Source organism: Anolis sagrei, chromosome 5 (genome assembly GCF_037176765.1).
Source record: "Anolis sagrei isolate rAnoSag1 chromosome 5, rAnoSag1.mat, whole genome shotgun sequence".
Taxonomy (NCBI): Eukaryota; Metazoa; Chordata; class Lepidosauria; order Squamata; family Dactyloidae; genus Anolis; species Anolis sagrei.
The window spans coordinates 164566278-164589722 of record NC_090025.1 but is presented as its reverse complement, the minus strand read 5'-3'; the positions used below and the strand labels follow the sequence as shown (position 1 = coordinate 164589722).

At 40.1% G+C, this 23445-nt stretch overlaps 2 protein-coding genes across 3 annotated transcripts in view; one reads left to right on the top strand and one right to left on the bottom strand.

The window, feature by feature from the left end:
* MICALL1 (MICAL like 1) overlaps positions 1 to 13136 on the top strand; it is a 38593-nt gene extending 25457 nt beyond the window's left edge. Inside the window, exons 7-16 of the mRNA XM_060777023.2 lie at positions 456 to 519; positions 1803 to 2200; positions 2994 to 3463; positions 5092 to 5226; positions 5728 to 5854; positions 7241 to 7331; positions 8017 to 8090; positions 9644 to 9758; positions 9865 to 9911; positions 11302 to 13136. Of these exons, the coding sequence (XP_060633006.2) occupies positions 456 to 519; positions 1803 to 2200; positions 2994 to 3463; positions 5092 to 5226; positions 5728 to 5854; positions 7241 to 7331; positions 8017 to 8090; positions 9644 to 9758; positions 9865 to 9911; positions 11302 to 11423 (1643 nt within the window). The 3' untranslated portion in view covers positions 11424 to 13136. The remainder of the gene's footprint in view (positions 1 to 455; positions 520 to 1802; positions 2201 to 2993; positions 3464 to 5091; positions 5227 to 5727; positions 5855 to 7240; positions 7332 to 8016; positions 8091 to 9643; positions 9759 to 9864; positions 9912 to 11301) is intronic.
* On the bottom strand, positions 13127 to 23443 carry C5H22orf23 (chromosome 5 C22orf23 homolog). 2 transcript variants are annotated; one of them, XM_067469200.1, is made up of 7 exons: positions 23350 to 23443; positions 20374 to 20487; positions 19193 to 19255; positions 17557 to 17742; positions 16459 to 16590; positions 14673 to 14773; positions 13127 to 14465 (listed from the first exon to the last, which is right to left on the bottom strand). In XM_067469200.1, exons 2-7 carry the CDS (start codon positions 20477 to 20479, stop codon positions 14346 to 14348), a joined length of 708 nt encoding a protein of 235 aa, XP_067325301.1. In that variant the 5' UTR covers positions 20480 to 20487; positions 23350 to 23443; the 3' UTR covers positions 13127 to 14345. The 2 variants fall into 2 exon arrangements, with proteins under 2 accessions (XP_067325301.1, XP_060633007.2); XM_060777024.2 differs by having other exon boundaries at positions 23384 to 23434.
* Positions 23444 to 23445: the final 2 nt, after the last annotated feature.

Sequence of the window (23445 nt, the reverse complement as noted above, 5' to 3'; positions counted from 1 at the left end):
CAGGCTTTATAAAAAGTTGTTTTTTAAAAATTACAACTGCTAGAGTTCTCCAGTCAGCATGTTCACAGTCCCTAACACACACTTTTGGGTGTCTAGTAGGTAAGTTGTTAAACAGAATGCTTGGCCACTTGAATCCCTGAGTTTAAAAATATGTTAAAAAAAAAAAAAAAGCATGGACATGGAGCATGGATGGATGAAAGTCCCTTGGGCTTGTCCTCAGAGTGTAAAGATAAGCTGTGTTGGTCTTGCTCCCAGAGGTAGGCATCCACCCTCCTAACGTAAGAGACTACAGTACTTTTAGGCGACATTTTACAAATGTATGATATGATAAAGTTTTTGTCCAGAATAAGGAGCAGTTACTTGGTTTGCAAAATACATTTCCAATATTTAAATTGATTTGGAGCCACTTTCTAGAAGATGCCACACACTTGCTGTTTTCTTCAATTCCGGATTAGGTAGGCCTTCTGACCCCTGTCCTCCAGTTCCGAAGCCCAGAGGCAGGCCAGCATCCTCAGAACGGTATGTCTTTTTGCTCTGAAATCACTTTGAGACAGAATGAATCTGATAAATTATTCTCAGATCATAACACCTCCTGAACTTCTGGATTGCAAGTCGAAGCATTAATTAAAAGTGATTTTATATTTGTAATAGAGATTACTCCAGAAGATAGCATTAGTCATGCAGGAAAATACAGCAAAATAGAAAATCCGCAAAATAATTATGCTTCTATGCACAACAAAATGTAAGCCTGTAAGTCTAATATTGTTAATTTTCTTCTGTATGATTTTTAATAGCTTTGCCTGATGAAGAAGCCACAAAACTTCAAAATTTTGCATGATGTATTTTATGCATTTTGTCTGGCCTATAGAGATTATCCTAGGGTAGAAAAGGGCTTTGGGTGGTTAACCTACTGCACAAAAAACAGTAAGATCTGTGGTACTTTAGAGGTCAGCAAACCTAATGAGCATTTAAAGTGGTACAAGAGTCTTTTTTATGTAATAAGCTGTTCTTAGTAACAATTAGTTTCTGTTGTAAACCACCCTAAGTCGCCTTGGAGAGATAGGGTGGCATAGAAATAAAGATTATTATTGTTGTTATTGTTATTATTATTATTACTATCATTATTATTATTGTTATTGTTGTTGTTGTTGTTGTTATTTAACTACTCAGAGCAGGACTTGAGAAGACTAAATGCCATGTCTTTGGCCATTTCAGTTCTCTATCTACTAAAGGCAGAAGATGGTATTACATACATTGTTTCTCTTATTATTATAACATTGTCTGTACTTGTAATATCCTGTACTTTTTTGTTCTAAAAAGCAAAATAAATATATGCGTAATTTTATTTTAAAAACTAAAGCTCAGCTGGTGTGGAGGTTGGCTTCTTTGCTTAGTACCCATTCTGATGCTTATGTGGCAGAATCCCAAAATACAATATGGCCCCAGTATCCATGGGAGATACCTCCCGAGATTCCAGTGGTTACCCAAAACTGTGGATAATAGCAAACCTTATATTTTGACTATATGTGGGCCAGAAGCATTCCACAGAAGACTGTGGAGAGTTTCAGAGAGGGGCAGATAAATCTGTATATCTTTGTAATATGGGTGAGTGAAACCATGGATATCATGTCAATGGATAAGGGAGGGTTATTGTACATGCAGCTTTAGATATATAAGGGAGGGAACAGTTTACTATTGAGGGGCAGTGAACATTGCAGTACCTTTCTATTCCAAGAGAGCTCAATTTTCCCTCACTGCATCCTTCCTTATGCCATGTCCTCTCTCCCTGCACCTCTCACTAGAACTGGAGAGTCACCAAAGCCAAAGGACCCTCCATGGATTGCATTGGTTCAGGGGGAGCCCAAGAGGAAGCCTGCTCCTCCCCCACCAGGTGGTAGCAAGGAGAGTCCACCAAGGGCTTCAGAAGAGGATGAAGATGTTGCAGAGGAAGGGAAGGCAGAAGGGAGAAAGAGCAGGCCCACTACAAGGGAATCAAAGCCCTACAACCCTTTTGAGGATGAGGAAGAGGAGGAAATAGAAGAAGAGGAGGGGTCTGCCATACCACAGAATGCTTCAAAACCAGAGCAGGCTGAGGCTGAAACCTCGAGGGTTGCTCACCCCTGGTACGGCATCACCCCTACCAGTAGTCCCAGAACAAAGAAGCGTCCAGCACCAAAGGCTCCCAATGCTTCCCCACTTGGTGAGTCTGTATTGTGTCTTCAAATAGGAAACAAATTAGGCACCTCTGGCATCTTTCCAATATACATATTACCTTCTCTCCTTCATATAATGCTTCTGGGTGGTAATCGAGACCTTTTGAATGCCTTCAGTAGCAAAGGATTGTGGCTAAGCTGAACCTTCTTGACCTATATTTGATGGAACATAGGAATTAAGGCCCCATCTACACTGAGATATAGTGCAGTTTCATAATGCAGTTGAATTGTGTTGAACTACATTATATAAGTCTTTACTACCATTTGATGCAGATAAATTGCATTTTGAAACTGCATTATATCGCATTGTAGATAGGGCCTGAGAGATATTTGCTGTTAATGTTTTCTCCCAACCTTGTATATCTTTGAGGTTTTTAAAATTTTGCTTCGCCCCCTAATTGTTCTTGATTTCTGCTTTAATTGTCTCTATCTGCATTCCTTTTACATATGCACTCTGCTTAAAACATGCTATGAATTAAATTACTCAGCGCATCTTTCTTCAACCCAGGACCCTCTGGGTTCCTGAACTACAATTCCCATCATTTCAAGTTACTCTAAGCTATAGTCTAAAACTTCAGGGGTGGGGCTCCTGGTTTGGGAAACCTGGCTCAGGATGGATGGGTGATAGAATTGGGGTTGGTGATTGAAAAGTATTTCTAACCTGCGACCAGGAGGCTAAACCAAAATAGCTTCTATCTGTAAATGGCCCTAACAAGCAAAGTGGTTCTTCAGGTAAGTGTGTATCATCACAGCCTCTCAAATGCTTCACTTGTTTTGCAGCTCACCATTCCATCTCTAGAATTTCCCGATCAGAGCCATCTTCTTCCACCCCATCTCCTGCTCTCAGCCTGGAGAGTATCGCCTCTGAGTGTTTGGTCAAGGCAGCTGAAAACTTGGAGGAGATCTCTGTGCCCAAGAGCTCCTCTGAGCCTATGGTCCATGCTCCACCTGCTTCCATCTTGGACCCCCCACTTGCCAACATCTCCTCTAATGAGGGCACTGCAGCTCTGCCCAGTGGCTCCACTGTCTCTTCCTTATCGTCATCTAGTGAGTTGGCTGATTCTGGCAATGAGGTACCAGTGGGGAATTTACAGACTACCAATAGCTGCTCAGCTGGGAACTTGAAAACCAGCTCTGAGCAAGCCTCACCCAAGCCCCTGGCAGGTGCCACTCCCACACCTATCCTTTTGGTCTCAGATCTGAATAGCGGGGCTGCCAGGAATTCTCCTTCGCCCAAAGCACAGCCAAAGGTAAGTTGAAGTTACTTTCTTAGATAAAGTCCCTTTCCATTATTCCCGACACACTTTCTTCAAGGCTCCTTATAGTACATACTGTCTCAGGGCAGATGCTTCAAAGGCCTAGGTGGGATTTGGTGATCCTGGTCCTGTTTATAATTCAGGGTGGGGGACCCTGGGCTTTCCATATGCTTTGGTCCCCAGTTCCTAGCAGCCCCAGTTAGAGTGGTAAAAGACTGGAGGAATTGAAATCCCAAATTTTTGGAACATCAAATATTCTTCACTTCTGCTATAGATCTTTCATGCAATTACTCCTCTGACTTACACTGGTCCTCGGTGCTGAAATTGGATGTAATTGCATGCTTCAAGAGTTTGATGCTGAACACTGACACATGGCCCTGATTTCTCATAAATTTTATTGGTGGTAAATGATTGCACTTTATTATTAACCTGTTGGGCGAGTGGGCTTATTAACAAAAGACCCTCCTCATAAATGCACAGCAGAGTAACTTACCAGCAGCAGTAGCCAGAAGTGATAAAAGGAACAATAAGAAAATGGTTTCCACAACACGAACAAAGTTCTTTATACTTTCTTCTTTGCTTCCATGCTGGGATTCTTTCTCATGAAGATAAACAGCTTCGCTCTCACAGAGTCTCTTCTCACACCAAAGTTACACAGGAACTTCACAGAGTAGCTTTTTACAAACAGCAGCCTTCATGCACGATGGCCTTCAACCTGGGGCTACTCTCACCAAAGCTTCTTACACACCAGGTTTAACACATTGAGGCCTACCTCACACTGAGGCCTTTCTCCCACTGAGGCCTTCCCACACTGAGGACTCTCTCAGACTGAGACCTGTCTCCCACTGAGGCAAACTAACACTGAGGCCTTTCATACTGAGGACTACCTAACACACTGAGGCCCTTCTCCCACAGAGACCTCTCACAGATTGAGGGAACTAAGCTATAATCGCACCTGCTTCTAGTGAACTACAGCTTTTGCTGAGTCATTGCGCCCATTTAACCCTTTGAGTGCTTGACTCACATTTTTGTAATTAAAAATACCTAATTAATATTTAATATTTCTGACATAAATAACATTATTAAGAATTTCTTATCTGTAAAAACTGTTTGACTGCCCCAGGGTTAGGGGTGAACTCTGTTTCTTTGGAGGCCTTTAAACAGAGCTTACACCAACATATTTCAGGAAGACTGCAATTAGTTATAACGCATGGCAGCGACTGGACTGGATGGCCCTTGCAGCCCCTTCCAGTTATAAGAGTCTATGATACTATGAAACTTTGTGCCTAGTGGCAGATACCAAATTCACTACAGCTGTTCTGCAGAATCTGTATTCATGCTCTTGACATTGGCTGAAAGACAGGCCATCAACATATATGCACAGGCATCTATGTATATTGAAGTATCTTGACAGAAAGTTGCAGCCTGAGTTAAGGTTTTGCTGCCTCTATAGTTCAGAGTTAATAATAATATATTTGGCTTTTTCTCAGTTTCCTTTTAACCATACACACTGATTATGTTAGACATCACTGGACTTCCTCAAAAAACCATTTAAGTTGAAAAGTAGCCCAGGATCATATCCTTGCTTAAGGTAATGTTCTGTTTTATGTGTTTGTCTTCAGTCATCTTGTAAAGAGAATCCCTTCAACCGGAAGCCATCACCTGTTGCCTCCCCCTCCATTAAGAAAAATCCCAAAGGACCCAAGCCAGCGAGGCCTCCTGCTCCTGGACATGGCTTTCCATTAATCAAACGGAAGGTAAATGAGAAGAAAGAAGAAGGACTGCACTACCTGCTCTGGCGTTTTAAGTCAATAGTAAAGGAGAGAAGCAGAGGCCTAAGTAATGCCATGAAGGGAAGACTGATATTTAGATGTAGTGGTAGTAGCTTCTTTAAAAAACATACTCCATTTTTAAGAGGTGATGGTTAGGCTTGGAACCTGCCCTTCAAGATCATTTCTACCCTAAATTCTCTTCTAGCAGCAATTTCCTGATATCTAGCTATACTCAAAACTGTGTGCAGGGATGTTCTTACATCCTCAAGAAGTGCTTGGAGGAGGCAAAAAGCCCAGACTGCAAAGTCCCATCCCGTTCCTGGGGCTTGTTCACATTTTAAAAAATAAAATAGTATTTTCAGTCATTTTAATCTCTGTTCTGTGCCTCTGAAGTCTGTTGGCATCTTCCAGAAAGATAAAGCTGCTTGTTTTGTTGTTGCAGTTATTTTTAAAAAGAAGTATGTCTCTTTGTTCTTCTTTCTTCAGGTTCAGTCAGACCAGTATGTCCCTGTGGAAGATATCTATGGTGAGATGGACAGCATTGAGCAACAGCTGGATGAGTTGGAGCACAGAGGAGTTGAGCTAGAACGAAAACTTCGCAGCATGGAGAACGGTAGGATGGGTGATGCCACTCTGGGGGGAAAGAGGGAGGGGGGAGACCGGAAGAGTTCTGAGGTACAAGGAAATATTGATTGTCAAGTGGGACAGCTTTTCCTTCTGACTTGCCACTGTGGGATCATCAACTTGGTCTTGAGTACAATTCAACCTCCTTGTCCACGGGACTGATACCTACAGTTTCATTTATCCAATTCTGACAAAATATTGTATCTGTAGGCATTTTCTAGGTCCTCTAGAATAGCTCCATGCTGTTCTTGGGCTGGAAACTTCATTTTGGTGAGGGTAGAATCCACTGTTTTCCATGGTTTTGCATATCCACAGAAAGTCTGGGAACATATTTCCTGCAGAGTCAAGGGTCAGACTGTAGCTCTTATTTGGCAATGTATTTCCTCATCATATCTTACAGAGTGTTTTTAGAAGTTGTATATAGTAACATTGAAACACGTTTTGGAAACAATTATTTTCAAATAATTTGAAAATAATTATTCATTATCAATTATTAATTATTTTTAACATTTTCAACTATTTAAGGAAAGTATTTTGGGGGGGGGGGGTTGTGGGTTTTTAAATTTTCATTGTCTCTTTAGAAAAAAAATTATGTTACTTCTCAGCCACAGAACTCTCATTAATATTATTTTCAGCATATATTTCAATGCATATTATTTGAGGAAACATGGAGGCTAAGCACCATTATTTGATCCATCTACAAGTGGGAACAGTTCAGGAAACTTGGTCTTCTGTCATCAATTATTTAGTGTCATGTATAAACCAGGAACTTTGTGTTTCAGATATGCCAGAGTCATAAACTTGGGAATGTGCTGTGTTTACAGATTTGCGCGCCACAATAAACAAACCATAGGTTTTTGGTTTGTTACCTTTCTCATAATAGACCAGAACCTCTCTGAATGTGGCTATTGTGAAATTGATTTGATTGATATTCAAAGTAAAGGACTGCTTATGACACCTGTTTTTTTGTGAGGGAGAAAGTGAACTGCAGCAGGTTAAAGTGGGGGAAACATCAGTTTTATCTCTCAGCTTCACTCCCTGGGGGAGGTGATGGGTGAGGATCACAGGGAATGTGTCTCTATTAAAACATTGGCAAAGAGGAAAAGGGAATCTGTTGGTACTTTGTTGCAGAACATTTAGGAGGTGGGTTGGAGCCTTCACAGAGGCATTGTTAGTTGAAGAAATACTTCTCTCAATGTTGTTATTGGACCTGTACTTCAAAAATAGCATCACTGGGTCCTTATTACTTGAAGGAGGCATTGAGCAAGAGACAGAGGTGCTCTGGTGCATCTACCCCTTGCCTTTCACAGGGGAAGGAAAGTGGCTCCTTTCCCTCTGAAAGTTTCTGATCCCATGCTCCCCATTTGATTGGCAGAGGCACCTGAAGATGGTTTGCTGGTAGACTGGTTTAAACTCATCCATGAGAAGCATATGCTGGTACGACGGGAATCTGAACTCATCTACATGTGAGTAGAACGAGCTGCAGTCCCAGAGTTTGCCTGCAGTCCCAAAGATGCTCACTGAGGAGCAGATATTATTGAACCCTGCAAGGCTTATTTTGGCATCACTGTGCTCTGAATAGGACTGTTTCTTGGGTGGCCTCCTGCAAATAGAAAGCTCAGGGCAAAACACAAAGGCAAAATGCCCAGTGGAACCAGAGTGGAGGCAAGTGAAATAGACCTCATGCCATGATTGCTTGAGAGTTCATAGCTGGAAAAGTCTATTTGATGCATATTCACCTCTTTCAGTTATCATTCCCTTTTTTATTGGATAATGCTGAAACAATATTCAGTGTGCAACCAGAATTCAAAAGTATCCAATATTCAGACTGATCCTTGGAAAAACATACTTCAAAAGGAATATTATCTCAATGAATATTTCCCTATTATTGTATTCCTGGTATATTACTTGTTTGAGAGGGTTGTAACCACTTTGAGAGGGCTTCACAATCTTTAAAGCGGAGAGCAGTCGTTAGGAACAGGATCAGAAGAACAGTTTTGCCTTCATAATCTGTTTGGCTACTTTAGAAACAAACAATGCTGGGCTGGATAAGTGTATGGTAGACTGCATATAGCTTTTATTCAAGAATATATATACACACACAAATGCTAAAATTGCAAAGTTAATAATGTTCAGCTTCCTTTCTTTTAGTTTTAAGCAACAAAACTTGGAGCAGCGGCAGGCTGATGTGGAGTTTGAGTTGCGGTGCCTTCTCAATAAACCTGGTAAGCCTTTTTTGTTGTGCTCCTGCTGAAGGTTTTTAAATCATTGTTATAGTTGACTGGCAGATACTGACAATTATCGTCTAGTAGATCTGGAAGCTCCCAAATTGAGAAGGGTTGGATTACACTGAGAGGATTGTTTTTTTGTTGCTAGTGTTTTTTTCTTCACTTCTGTGCATCTTAACTGCCAGCAGGGAGCACTGTTCAATTAAAGGAGTTTTCTATTTCTATTACCAGCCTATCTGTGCACCCTCTATATCTCATTCCCTTATCTAGTTAACAAAAGTCCAAGATGATGGATGCTCCCAGAATAGGCTGAAAATATGAATGATGCATAGAAAAGAACAGAGAACATAATCAATCAGTGTGTATAACTAAGTATATGTTGAGCTATATGTATTGAGCTACAGAAAAAAGTTACTTTGTCAGGAGAGAAATTTGAATAGGAATTCAAAAAATTGGAATATTGGAATCAGCCTTATGCTCATACTAAGTCAAGCGATTTGTCTGTCCAGTCCAGTGCTCTTTACTGCAGTCTACCTGGGAAAGTGTTTTTTGGAGGTGATAGACTATACCTCCCAGAATCCCCATATTTCAATGGTCAATGCGTTTTCCAAACTATAACCATGCTACTTGGGATCCTTTTAACTGGAAATAATGTTTTTGCTGTTAATTGCCATCTTTGACTTATGGTGACCTTATGAATGTGAGACCGTCAAGTCACCCTCTTATCAACAACCAAGGTTTGGACTTGCAGACTGTGGCTTCCTTGATTGAGTCTATCCATCTGTCATGTGGATAGTCTCTTCCTTTTTCCCTGTTGCCTTTCATATTATCTAGAATTGTTGTCTTTTCTGGTGAGTCACGTCTTCTCATGAGATGTCCAAAGCATGACAATCTCAGTTTAGTCATCTTGGCTTTTAGGGAGAATTAAGATTTGATTTGCTCCAGGGCCATTTATTTGGGGCTTTCTTTAGTAGAACTCTTCTCCAGTACCACAGCTCAAATGAATTGATTTTCTTCCTATCAGTTTTCTTGTCCAGCTTTCACAACCATATACAGAAACTGGAAATAAGATGGCATGGGCAGTATTAATTTTAATATTCAGTGATATATTTTTACACTTCAGGATGTTTTTATAGCTGTCTTTCCTCCTTTAATACACAAGTTGCTGGGAATAATGTGACAGTAGGGTAAGTTATAGCTTTCTGTTCTATTCTAACCTGGCCTCTTGCCTCAAAGGGGCAGGCAATCCCAACACCATGGAAAGGTAAGTGGGAGGGGAGGAGATGATATATTCTTATCCTATGTGTTGTTTCACTTTCTGATAGGCCATGTTTTATGTCTGTATTAATACACACCAAAATATAATGCCAGAACTTACTCAGGTTGTCCCATTAATCCAAGCAATTTCTGTATTAAAAGAGGAAAACATTGAGAGCGGGGTGGGGTGTCAAATGGGCGTGTATCAGAGAAAATTTCATGAAGCAGGAGTTTTGCCATCTTACCAAATGAAGTTCTTATTGTCACTGTTTTATTCTCTCTCTGCTGGACAGAGAAAGAATGGACGGATGATGACCGGGTGAGGGAGAAGGTGTTGATGCAAGAGCTTGTGACCATTATTGAGCAACGTAATGCCATAGTCAACTGTTTGGATGAAGACCGGCAAAGGTAAACCACAACTTGATAGTATAATTCTTACCATGAAATCCTCTCCAGAGAGGATAGCTGCTCTCCCTAAGGCTAATCTAACTCTTGCTTTCTCTTGTTTTGTCAGAGAGGAAGAAGAGGACAAAATGTTGGAAGCAATGATTAAAAAGAAAGGTCAGTGAGGACCAGGCTCCAGAAATTAAACAGCCCATATATTTCCTTGTTGACATTGATTCTCAAGTTATCAGTTGTCTGTAGATACCATGCTAACCATGTTAAAACCTGCATCAGGCATCCCAGATTTATCCTAAGAGTGATACATATTGAGAAAGTTATATATTGTATCATGTTTTCTGAAATACTCCCCAATCATTTCAGTCACATTCAGCCTGCATATTCAATAGAAACAGCAAATAGGAAGTAGAGGAAAATATTATTGGGAGTGGGACAGATTTCAAAGGATTCTTTGCTTTCTCCCAAACCAGTTTCAGCCACATGTGATACTAGCATACTTCCCTTATTTATTGAGTGTTTATTTATTTAGTGTTGCCAGCCATTGTATAGGGTATGAAATAGTGCAAGGCACAAAATCCCTGTCTTCTCCCAAACATTAGAAATCCAAAAGGAAGGAAAAGGTTTAAAAGAATCCAAGAGCTTTATAGAATCTTTTGCGATAATTTATTTTCGCAGGGGGGGGGGGGTGTGGATTACAGTACACATGCTCAGATGCACTCATGCATCTGTATTTCTGTAATTTATTTCAATCTGGAATACAGACAATTTATTCCACCCCCCACCCCCCATAACTATGTAACTGAGCATATAATACTTGCAGCTTGAATATTTTAACCTATTAATATGTCTTGCAATCCATGGCAGCTCATGCTGGAATAAACTGGTTCGTCTTAAAAGTGACCCAGGACTCCTTCCATCCTTTCCCTTTAATACTGAAATGCAACCTGTTAGATATTTTACATGAACATTTGCAGTTTTTTTATTGTCAACCCTAAAGACTTAACAGGAAAAAAATACTCAGCCAGTCGTATTTAGCACCAAGGGAATATTTTGGGTTTTCTGTGTGCCCCTGGAATATTGCAGTGTGCATATCACCTTGGTATTTAAATGCAGTGATTTCAGGCTGCATTAATTGCGAGGACATGGAAACAATAGTTGTGCATCAGTTAAGTGGCTATTGTCTTTTCCACACTCCTCCAGAAGTACCAAAAATATCTTAATTGTGTAAATTATACATTCTGTAAACAGTGTCAGTTTGGTTTATGCTAAATTGTCCACCTGCATAATTCCGGTTTTTGTGTCCTGGAATTAAGAATGTATTTAGCACAGAGTCTCTGGTGTTCCAGATAATTTGTATGTATATAAGTTACATGACAGCTCAGGTAGAACTCTTATTCAAAAATATGGACAAATGCTTCATTCTGGATATTGTTCTCAAAGTAGTTAACTTGTCCAAGCTCTGCCTGTTTTTTTTTCCTTCCCATGCCCCCCTTTTTCAGCTTGCATTCCACAGAAAGAATGTTTTATACATCTCTCTTTCTCTCTCCAGAATTTCACAAGGAAACTGATGCTGATAACAAGAAAAAAGGGAAATTCAAGCCCATGAAAGTGCTGAAGCTCCTTGGGAACAAAAATGAGTCAAAGAGCAAGTCACCCAAGGATAAAAGCTAAAGCGCGTGGCAGCCAGAAGCAGGAGAGGGCTGTTGTTGCTCTCTGACTGCCTCTGCCCTGTTCAGCTGGGTACTTGGCAAACAGGACTTGCTGCCTCCAGCTTGCTGTCCTTCTAAGAGGTCATGGCTCGCCATACATGAACGCTGGCTTTTCCCTGGAGAAAGATGGTCACCTTCCAGCAATAGGTGCTCCTCCGCCTTAAGAACCAGGGGGTAAAGGTGGGATAATGGCAAGCCCAGTCAGCACTGAAAATTATAGAGGGCAAATGTGAAGGAGAAAGTCGCTGGTCTCTTTTAGCCTCAGGGAGGGGTGAGGGCGGGGAAGAGGTGAAATCATGTCTGACTTCCTCAGTTGCGCACATGTTCTTTTCATGGTTCTGAGCAGTCCAGGATTTGGGTGGCTCTGGGAAACTTGCACTAATTGTCTCCCTTCTCTAACTGTGATAATCACATGTGCCTGACATTATGAAAACCCTTTACAGCAGTCACAGAGGGTGGGACTCTGTTTTCCCGCTCCGAATGTACTTTTACCTGCGTGTCAAAAAACAAAAATAATTTTGAAAAACCTTGGGGCTTTCAGAGTAGGATTATTTATTTTATTGCTGGCTTAAAACTGTTAAAATTTCAAAGAGTTTGCAGATAAAACACCTCAGTGTCATAATGGCTTATAGAAACAGCCAAAATACCAGAATCCATTCTAAAATGTCCCACTTTTAGAAGCCTTCTGCACAACCAAAGGTAATGTACAGTGAATGCTGGACCTCTTGGGAAACCATTTAGCAAAATGAGTTAATACAACGCTCACTGCGCCTTATAAACCCTCTTGGTTGCTGCTGCTAATTTCATCTATGGTGCTCCTTGAGGGATGCAGGAAGCTGGGAAAGGATCAAATATTCCCTGTCCGCTGTTAGGCATTAGAAGATCTCAAGCTGCACTCAATGCCAACCAGGCTTGTTTGCCTTGCTCATCAGTGCCACCCTTCACTCATTTGGGGGCATCTCAACTGCTCCTCCCCCAGCTTGGTCTGTAGATACTTTTCTAAAAATGCAAAGACAGTGCTTTCTGTTATTTTCTTAGCAGACTTGTAAATCCCTCTACCACACTCCCAGCTTTCTTTTGATTTTGGTATATGTATGTTGCTCTATGTGTGTGTGTGTGTGAAGAAGAGAGACGTGTCTTTCTTCCTTTCTTTCTGCCTTCTCCTCTGCGCTGAGGAGCTATTTATTGAAATGTTTGTTTGGTCTGAGTTAAAACACTGATAGTATTGTAGATGTTGGTTAGTCAGCTGTTAGTCTTGAGTTCTTGTGAGCCGAGTAGACTACCAGCCCAGAGCAAATTGCTGTGCTGCCTTATCCAAATACGATGAATATCTTGGCCAGGCCCTGGCTATGACACTCACTCCAGACAATTCCAGAAGGGGATTTAGCTTGACGGGTGTTGCCAGCTCTGGCCAGGGCCATGTTCTCAGCCCCTACAAGTGAATGACAACTGTCAGTAGGTTCCCACCCTCCACAGCAAGGTCACCCCTGGGTTCAATCCCAAAGCACAACTTTCCCTTTTGCTCTTTTAAAAAAACCAAGGTTCCAAAATACCATCAGATTTACTCCAATCAGAAATACCCACCAGACTTTGGTGGACAGAATGACACTGTAATAACTGCAGTTTTCACTAGCATGCAGGGAACAAAGACATTAAATGGAACAATTGTACTGAGCATCTGTTGTAGCATTTTATTTCCTTGTCTCCTTATCCAAACAGAAAAAGAGCAAAGTCGGTTCTGCATAAATATATTTCCAGGGAGCCATAAGCAGAGTGTCATGAAGTCTCAAGTATATACCAACATTTTTCCTTTTTATCCCAAGGGGGACAGATAACGGCTGTACTAGACTTCTACTCATGTCTGCCCCCCCCCCCCCCACATCTAACTTTGAATGTAGGCAAATGAGAGGAGATTAATGTGATTCTCCACCTCTTTCTGCTTAGTCACTTTTCTCCAATACCCTTTTCTTATAGCAACAATAGACCAAAAGGTATTTCAAGGCAACAGAGTGCAGTGAATGAAGGCACAGATGAGATCTGCTCCTCTTACCTAGCCACACCCACAGTTGTAAAAACGGAAGCCTTCTGCATGATTGAGGCGGACATGTGAGCAAACATGGCTCCTCCATCAGATCTCAACTGGTCCTGACCTCTCACATAAAGAAAAAAGTTTGTGTTTAGATAAATTGTTCTGAGTCTTCAGTTTCCTACTTTGATTTAAAAGACACCATACTTGCCTTATGTGATTATACAAAAGATTATGATTGAAACACCAACATAAACCTCCAGTTTTGGCTAGAGAGATACTGAATCCTACAGGCACCCATGCAAAACTATGTCACTTGAACAACTGCTACTATACACACACATTCTAATAAAAAGCAACAAATGTTTTTTTTAAAGGCATATCACAATGTTCAGAGGTTAGACAGGTATTCTGAGCTCTATCATTACTTGTTTGTCTGCTTAAAGAAGGAAAGCAGTCTGCAGTTACTATTCCTGGCCAGCAGTTAAATGGCTGTTTGTAAGCCACACCCTTGAAAAGACTCTGTTAATGTAAAATAATATGAGTTCATGCAGAAAACAGGATTTCTGACCAGCTGAACTGTAGGGAAAATACTGTTCACTAGCTTCCAAAATTCTTGTTTACTTGCTGCTGGTAGAGGCAAATAAACAGTAACCTCAGTGGAGATGAATAGAGGGAAAGAGGGCACTCAGCAAACGGGGGACTTTGGGGAGGGAAAACAGCCATGTTCAGCTGCCAAACTCCAGTCCAAATAGATTGTGCATTGCTTCACTAAAGCATTAAAGAGCCATTCTTGACACTGTTGGGATAGTAGAAAGTAGTCAGGCTAATGCAGTCCTGTGCTAAGTTGGTATAGGACTACTGGGCTCCCTCTGTGCTTTGAGGATCAGGTTTGTTGCCTATATTGAAGGATTTAGCCATTGCCTCTTTCAGTTCTGCGCTTCTTTGCTTGTCAATTATCTCCATCTCATGCAGTTTCTGGAAAGGGGATGAGGAAGAAGAGAATTTCATAAGATTTCATTTCCTTACAAAATAATCTGCAGTTCTAGAGGCCAGAAGGCTTATCTCCACATAGATATTTACCAGAAAATTCCCACATTCTTAAAGTATGTTATTCTCAGGAGTCAGAATGAAACCGTAATTATATAAATGGTCAGAATCTTCAGATAAGAAGTGGCTGGATACCTGTGATATTTCAGTGAGGATCATCCCGTGGTACAATTTGCCCCGTCCTAGAGCCTCCATCTCTGCCAGAAACTTCTGTCGATCTTGGATTTCATTCACCACTAGACAAGTGAAGAAAGAGGAAGCAGTTCAAATGAAGATCTCATGGGATAGAACACATCAGTACTTCCAGTTCTTAGACATACGTTTGGCTGATAATATGCCTTTTAAATCTAACAAAGATCATCCCTTTCAAAGGAAGAAAGCTTGACAGGTTTGTTTGCACATCTAGAAAAAAGGATTTTACATGTAGTTCATTTCTGGACATGAGCTCATGGCGACAGTCTTGGGTGGCATTCTGAACAGAATTGCACAAACATGGAAGATTGATTTATCAGTGGATGTTATCTTCAGCAAATGAAACCAGGTTTAGAAGAGATACACTACTGAAAACTATAAAGCAGTTCAAAAGAGCTGTTGTCTTAAAGGTGGATCAACTAGAGAAGATCATTGACCACTAGATCAGTGGTTCCCAACCTGTGGTCCGTGGACCTCCAGTGGTCCGCAGAAACTAAATATGGTCCATTGCTACACCATTGCAATGAGAGTGATTGGCCTTATAAAACCCTGTTATAGTGCCGATTCAGCACCATAAATAACCAAACCGAATCTAAGGTTGACCAAAAGCTGAATTGAATCCCTTTTGGTACTTATGTTGGAGAGTCCTGGTAAAAAAAAAAGTTGGGAACCACTGCACTAGATGGACTGAAATATCTGCCTCTATAAAATGTGTATGAATGACTCTTTCACACTCCTTTCTGCTGCCACAGGTGAGACATTGGCACCATCCCTTCACACAAAAGACAATGGATTCCCAAAATCATGTGTCTTTACCATTCCTTCACAAACCAAATGTACCTCAGAATTCCTTAAAGACAGTGAGATTCTGTAGTGTGTACACCATTTGCAAAGGGGATACCCTGCACTTTTATAGGTTTGTGTGTTGTTTCTACAGTATCAGGAAATCTCTGGCTCTCCTAGTCTGCCTTATACCTGGGTTAAGCTTGATGTTCAGTTCTACATTGTGTGTGTTCTGACAAGATGCCTAATGCAAATCCACTGTGCCCATCTTTCGTTTGTCCTCTTGTACCAATTTGCTATGATACCATCACAAGGAGCTTCTGTATGTGTAGCAGTAAGTCTGTAGTGGGGACTGCCTTGCATTGTATTGTTCTTGTGTAGCAAAATAGGAGTTATGCCCCTGTTGCTCTGATCACCCTGGAAGTACAAGAAATCTTTGGATGCAAATAAGCAGTAACACCTAGCCACAAATATGGCAGCATGTGTTTGGCAGCTGTACTTGGCATCTATAGATATGGGAAAAGGACACAATAAGCAGGGTTCCCATAAAATAGGTATTGCTAGCTCTAAATAATAAATAAGGATAAAAGAGGTAAAGATGAAGTACTTTGGCAACATAATGAGAAGTCAGGAAAGCTTAGAGAAGACAATGATGCTAGGGAAAATGGAAGGAAAAAGGAAGAGGGGCCAACCAAGGACAAGATGAATGGATGGTATCCTTGAAGTGACTGGCTTGACCCTGAAGGAGCTGGGAGTGGTGACGGCCGACAGGGAGCTCTGGCATGGGCTGGTCCTTGAGGTCACTAAGAGTCGGAAGTGACTGAACGAATAAACAAAAAATAGTAACTGTACTCCAGCCTGGAACATAGGCCACCCCTTCATCTTCCTGGACTATAAAGTGTGCACCAGAGCACTGCTTTTAACCATATAGTTTCACTGTTCTTACATTCATCGAACCGGTCCAGTTCTGGTACTTCTTCTTTCACTCTGATTGGTTGCTTCTGGGGCTTTTTTCCTTTTTTATCCTTTCCAGTTGCCAAGATGTTTTGGAGCCTTTCCTTCTCCTTCTCCAAGTCTCCTACAAATAGCAAAGTAAAACAATGATGTTTCACTTTTCCCACTTGCTATCTGCAGTCAGACTTCTGTCCCCAAGAATAAAGAGACCTCCTACACATTGCAATGACTGTGCTGTACTGAAAGTAATCAGTATTTTGTGCAAAAGTTCTGAATCAGTTATATATATTATATGAAACAGCTTGAACACAGGATTGTTTGCTAAGCATTTAGAACACAATCCAAGCATGTTGACTTGAAAGACACTTTCATTGTGGACTTAATCCCTTGTTAAGTTTGTGTAAGGATTGTAGCTTTAGATTTTAAAAATGATAAACGACTTAATAAATGGGTAGTCTTAAGCTTGTTGTTAATTTCCTGACTGCTTTTAAGAGTAATGGGTGACCATATGGATAAATCAGGCAGTTGGAAGCTAGGACTAGGAAATGCCAGTTAAAATACTGCCTCTGTTGTTAACATATTGGTGTCTTCAAGTGTGCCACTAATTAATTAAAAGTATTTTAACTTGCTCTATATCCTGAGATACCAGGTGAGTTAAAACAAAGAACAAAACAGAAGAACAAAAATATGCTAGCAATATAAAATGAAAAAAAGTTAAAACAGTATTATAATACACATAAGGAAAAATCAGAGCAAACTAAACTTAAGCCAAGACAACATTTTAATATGCCTGGGCAAATAAGTTTCAAGTTGGTGCCACCTCAACTGGCACTAACTGTATTTCAATCAAAAGGGCATTTCAGAGATGAAGTACCACCCATTGAGAAGAACCTCTGCCTTTTCCCTCAAGCTCAAATACACAAATGTATCTTCACACAATTCTGACCTTGCAGATTAGATTACCAAAACATATCCCTTCTAAATTCTAAAGTGCTAAAGACATGCCACGTGCTTTTACTGAACTCTTTTTTTTAAAAAAAAAAGTAACCTGTAAATACAGAATATCATTTCCAAAAGTCTGCTCGCTTACTGGTGGGTTGGGGCCTGAATTTCTCTCGCATATACGCATCTCCTGCCCGGCAATTCTCTGCAGGACGTAGATGAGGTCTACCATAGGGACCGATGGAGATAAAAGCCTTTGGTGACGGGCTACACTTTGGAACCTGTGGTTCTCTGCTGGATGTTGGGTTGCAGCGAACAGGCAGGGAGTCACCTCCTATGAAATGGCAAAGTGGACACCTCCCTTGTGACATACAGCCAAGGACAGAATCTTAACATGACTCTCTTGGTTCAAAAATCAAACATTCTAGGATCTCAGACTTGAACCAAATACCTGAATAGATACTTAGATGCATTTATTTTAACAGAAAAAAACTTGACATCCTTTCCTCAGACCTATGTGATAACTCTGAAAAATGAACTCATTGTGTTGCTAACTGCAACACCGCCTCCCATGTTATATGTTGTTAATACATCAATGTTAACATCTCCCTCACTATCTTCCTTCCTCCCATGCAATTCCAAAGCTGACCTCTTCTCTAGATTTCCTTGAAACCAAAATCAAAGCCATGCGACATGTGTGGGTCCCCTGAAAAGCAAAGAGTGTGTTACAAAGCCTCTCAGATGCATTTATAGTATAACTTCCAGAGTGTTTTTATATAAATCTAAAGCTATGATGTTTTTAGTGACATAGCACTCCTGTGTCATATCTCTACAGAATGTCTCCATGAGTGTGCATAGCCTTTTGGAGAAGCCTGATGTCCCACATTAATTGGGCTTTAGTTTTAAAAAAAGACTAGAGAAGACTAAAATAGGATCCTACATTCTCATTTTGAAGAAAAGGGAAATGTTGAAGAACACATCTGAATGCGTTCACTACCAGTCAATGGGATCCAGTTAGGAATTATTTAGAGAATGTATTAAAATGTGGAGTGGTAAAATTCGGATTAAGACTAATATTTCAAATGTAAATTCTGTAGTTTATTGGGATAATAATAAATATTGGGTGGGAGTGGGATAAAACAATAAAATAAAAATAATTTTAAAAAAAACAGTAAAAATGAACAACTTATAAGTTGAGCAAAACCTGTTTGTATTGCACACTACTCTGGTGAGCTAACAAAATGCTGAACCTAATGTGAATTCAATAAAAAGCCAATATAGCTGCAATACAACAAAATTGATTAAGTTGCTACACTTTCAGAGAAAGGTTTTGGCTGAAGGATTTTGGAAGTTGCTATCTGAAACATAAACTGAAAATTTACCTGGTTGTGAATGCAAGGTAAAGTGCAGTATGTGACACATTGTCAAATTCTTTTGAACCTCTGCTTCAATAATTTTTAAAAAAACTATCCCAAACTGCTTTTACAGTATACGCTGAAGACCCGACTCACCAGCAGTCAGAACCACAAAACAGTTGTCATTAAAGTTCTGCAGAGAAAGCTGGATAAAACTAGAGTCGAGTGAACCTAACTCGTGACTTATTTCCACTTGCATTCTGTTTGACCTCTCGAGCCTATGTAAGATTGCTTTCCAAGGGTGTGATTTAATTTTTTTGCTCAAGGATGGCTCATGTGACTGAGAGTGAACCAAAATTAGAACTCTGGAAACTGGTTAATAACCAGCAGCTAACTGTAAAGAAAGAGTTGGACCCTGGCAGAACTCACGTTTCATGCAGTTTGCGAGATGACGTTGCTGGAAGCTAGTAAGCTTGGATTCTTGCATCATCACTGAAATACAAAAAAAAAAGGACACTAATTTCACAGGAATAAACATAAATATAAGCTGTGTAGGAAAGATAATTCTGGTCTCTGGGAATGTCTCCAGGTAATTAGAAGATGCTATCAAGGTCTTTAAATATAGCATTTATATCAGCTTTCCTGAATCCAGTGTTCTTCACATGTTTTAGGGTACAAATACGTATGGAGTTTGAGTGCTTGCTGTCCAACACGTTTGGGCATCACTACAATAGGGAAGGCTAATATCTGACTATACTCAAAGTGGCTGCCAGTGGACAAATGCTGTTTCATGAACCACTAGCTGTCTAATTTCCAAAATAGAAAGAAACAGTTGTAGCCAGAGGTCACAAACATGATGCTGATACTTGGGACTCTAGGGGGAAAACTGCCAGTTTCCCACATTATCTATATAAAATTGTTGCCCATATTAACCCAGAGTCTTACATTATTCAAAGAGACAGCAGATTCCCTGTAGATGGGAAGGCAGAGAAAAAGTGACCAATATGATAGGAACTGCAGACTGTGAAAGTGGTCAGTGCCATCTGCTCTTTTTCTAAACTTCTGTATCAATATCCATTGGCTGCTGTATATGATTATTTAAATATGCATGTGATCTGAAGACCCATATGCACAGTGAAGTTTATATAGGACACTGTGAGCACATGCTCCAGTACTGCAAAGCAGGGTGTATAATAGCTAGGCAAGGGCTATATATTATATTGACAACACGTTAACTGCCATGGCTCAATGTTACAATCCTGGAACTTGTAAGTTGGTGAGGTACCAGGCACTCTTTAGCAAAGAGGCTGAAGACCTTGTAAAACGACAGCTCTCATTATTTTAACTTTTGAATTGTAATCTACATTTTCATGGTGAGGTTTTGTGTTATATGCATTTTAATAATGTTGTGTTTTATCATTCTGCTGTACCCCACCTGTTGTACCCCACCTTGAATCGCAAAGAGAGGCAGGTAATAAATTATTATTATTATTAATACTACTACTATTTCATAGCATTGAGCCATGATCATTAAAATGGTGTAAATCTGTGTTCTACAGTGTAGATGCACCCTTAATATCATTCTGATCTTCCTGTCACCCTCCAGGTACCTTTTAGCAGTTCTTGTGTTTCTCGGCTGTATTTGATCCCAGTGGGTGCATGCCAGAATCCAGTGCCTTTTGCCACAGCTGGTATGTTTCTCTCTCGGGAAGTCATAGTTATACCTTGAAAAGAAGAATGAAGAAATACATCTTTTATAGCTGTCAGGATCATGATTCCAAGGTGAATTTTGTACAATCCTACCACATGATCCTACAACATCATCAGCTGATGTTGTAGGATCCATTTGTCCATTAAAAGTTTATCACTTTGAGGATTTTTTTCTTTTTTTCTCTTCATTAGAGGTTTTTTTAAAAAAGATATAAAGTGTATACATTGAGACATACTTTGGAAAATACAGTGCATAATTTTGCTCACATTTCGGGTCTGATTGCCATGTAAGCAATCCGTCCTGCTCGTGTTTATTATGTATAAGCCACACTTCTGTGTTTCCAGACCTAATTTTCAGTGCTAGTTTTAACTTAAGCTTTCACATACTTGCAGACTGAATCTCTCCATACTGGCTTCCTCACAAATTGTTTTAGACCTCAGTGTGAGATATGTAAACCTCAAATAAAGAAGGGTCTTTATAGTATTTGTATCTATAGCACAATCTTTGAGATGCAATGGTAACACTTAGCTGCATTTTGAAAAGGTTGCAAAACCCACTATTTCCAGCTGCCTTTTAACTTGGGTGGATATGTGTTCTGAGAGCACTGGGCAAGTTGTAAGCAGCAGCAGATACAACATTTGAGATGTGCTGTTTGTAAACTGTGCTATTTGAAATATTTATTGGACTAATTTGCTTATATATATATTTCAAGCTGTGGATGTTTAACTCTGTGAATACAGAACCTGTTGATATGGAAGGCTGATTGATTTTCAGGGTTAGTCCCCAAAAAATCCTGACAGCTTTTTAAAGTCAAGACAGGCAAGTGACAGTGCCACGGCACAACAGGATTGAGTTCTTTTATACTATGCAGCTTGGCTCGCATGCTTGAGTGGACTAAAGTTATTATGCCACCTCACCCATTTTAATAAAGTGAACCTAAATGATGATGTTGTTGTTGTTGTTGTTATTTGTATTTATATCCCGCTTTTTCTCCCCAAAGAAGATTCAAAGTAGCTACCATTAAAAATCATACAATATGTAAATAAAAACTTAAAACATACAAACATTAAAACAGTATTAAACACAGGACATATTTGTACCTTCCATAATGGAATGAATCAGGCATGAATTGATGTCATATAAATCTACATAAATTGCTGGATGGGGCTGCGAAAGGGACTGCCCTTCTAATGTGAGGAATGGAATAACCTTTTTGGTCTCTTTCATCTCTAAGGCCCCTTCTGCACTGTTATATAAAATCCAGATTATCTGCTTTGAACTGAATTACGGTATATGAAATAAAATGAAACTTTATTTATAGCCTGCCCCAAAGGGACTCAGGGTGGGTTATAGCAAAATACACAATGGCAAACATTCAATGCTGACAATAATAAATAAACAAAAATCAACTCATTAAATTATAAAACAACTAAAAAAACAAGACATAACACAATACACATAATTACATAGTAAATCATTAAAATCTCATTAAAATTTCTAAAAATTGACTAAAGTTGTTGGAGGGGAGATGGTAAACAGCAGGTTAACAGGTATTTGCAGGTAGGCGAGGGTGCATATCAGGGGTTCTCAAACTAAAGCTCGGTGGCTGGATACAGCCCTCCAAGGTCATTTACCCGGCCCTTGCCCGGGGTCAACCTAAGTCTAAAATGACTTCAAAGCACACAACAACAACAACAATCCTATCTCATCAGCCAAAAGTAGGCCCACACTTTCCATTGAAATACTAATAAGTTTATATTTGTTAAAATTGTTCTTCATTTTAATTATTGTATTGTTTTTTGCACTACAAATAAGAAATGTGCAGAATACAAAGGAATTCATTCATTTTTTCCCCCCAAATTATAATCTGGTCTTCCCAACAATTTGAGGGACTGTGACCCGGGCCTCTGTTTAAAAAGTTTGTGGACCCCTGGTGCATATAGATGTACTTAATCCTATATGGCAGTGTAGACACATGCAATCCACTTCAAAGCAGATTCTGTGGATTATCTGATTTGATAATCTGGATTATATGGCAGTGTAAAAGGGACCTCATTTGATTTTGTCATTTCTTTGACACGTGTAATATGTCATATTATATATATGACATATATATAACAATATGTCCAGAGGCGGCCCTAGGTAATTTTCAACGCTAAGCAAACAGTATTTTGCCCCCCCCCCCCCCCCAACCAATCACTGATATATATTTTCTGTTTGTCGTGGGAGTTCTGTGTGCCATATTTGGTTCAATTCCATCATTGGTAGAGTTCAGAATGCTCTTTGATTGGAGGTGAACTATACATCCCAGCAACTACAACTTGCATATGTCAAGGTCTATTTTCCCCCAAGAGCACCCCTGGGCAAAATCAACTATACTGCAAATGCTTACTTTGCGTAATGGGTTGAGCCGCCCCTTAATATGTCATAATATGTCATATTACATATAGGTAATATATGATAAAGCAAGAGCCTTTCTTTTCAGGCCCCTTACATAATGCTGTATAAAATCCACATTGAACCAGATTCTATGGCAGTGTAACCCAGTTCAAAGCAGACATTGTAGGATATTCTGCCTTGATATTCTGGGTTATCTGGCTGTGTAGAAGGACCCTCGGTTTTCCCCAAAAGGTGGCCTTCTAGATGTTTTGAACTTCTACTCCCAGAATTCCACGCTGTTGGCCAAGATGACCAGGGCTTCTGGGAATTGAAGTCCAAAACGGAAGAGTGAAGAGGAGACACAATCACCCCACAACTCAACTGTATAATCTCCATATTTTATCAGCCCCCCACAACAGCCTAATCCCCATCCGAGTTTTGAGGGAGTTTATTGTTATTTTCAAATCTCAAGAGGTGGCGAGGGGTGACCACATGCCTTTTGCTCTTCGCCGGTTCTCCCTCACGCTTACTCGAGCCGGCGGCTCCCGTCACCATGGCAACTAGCTCCCTCGCCCGCTTCCGCTGACGTCAA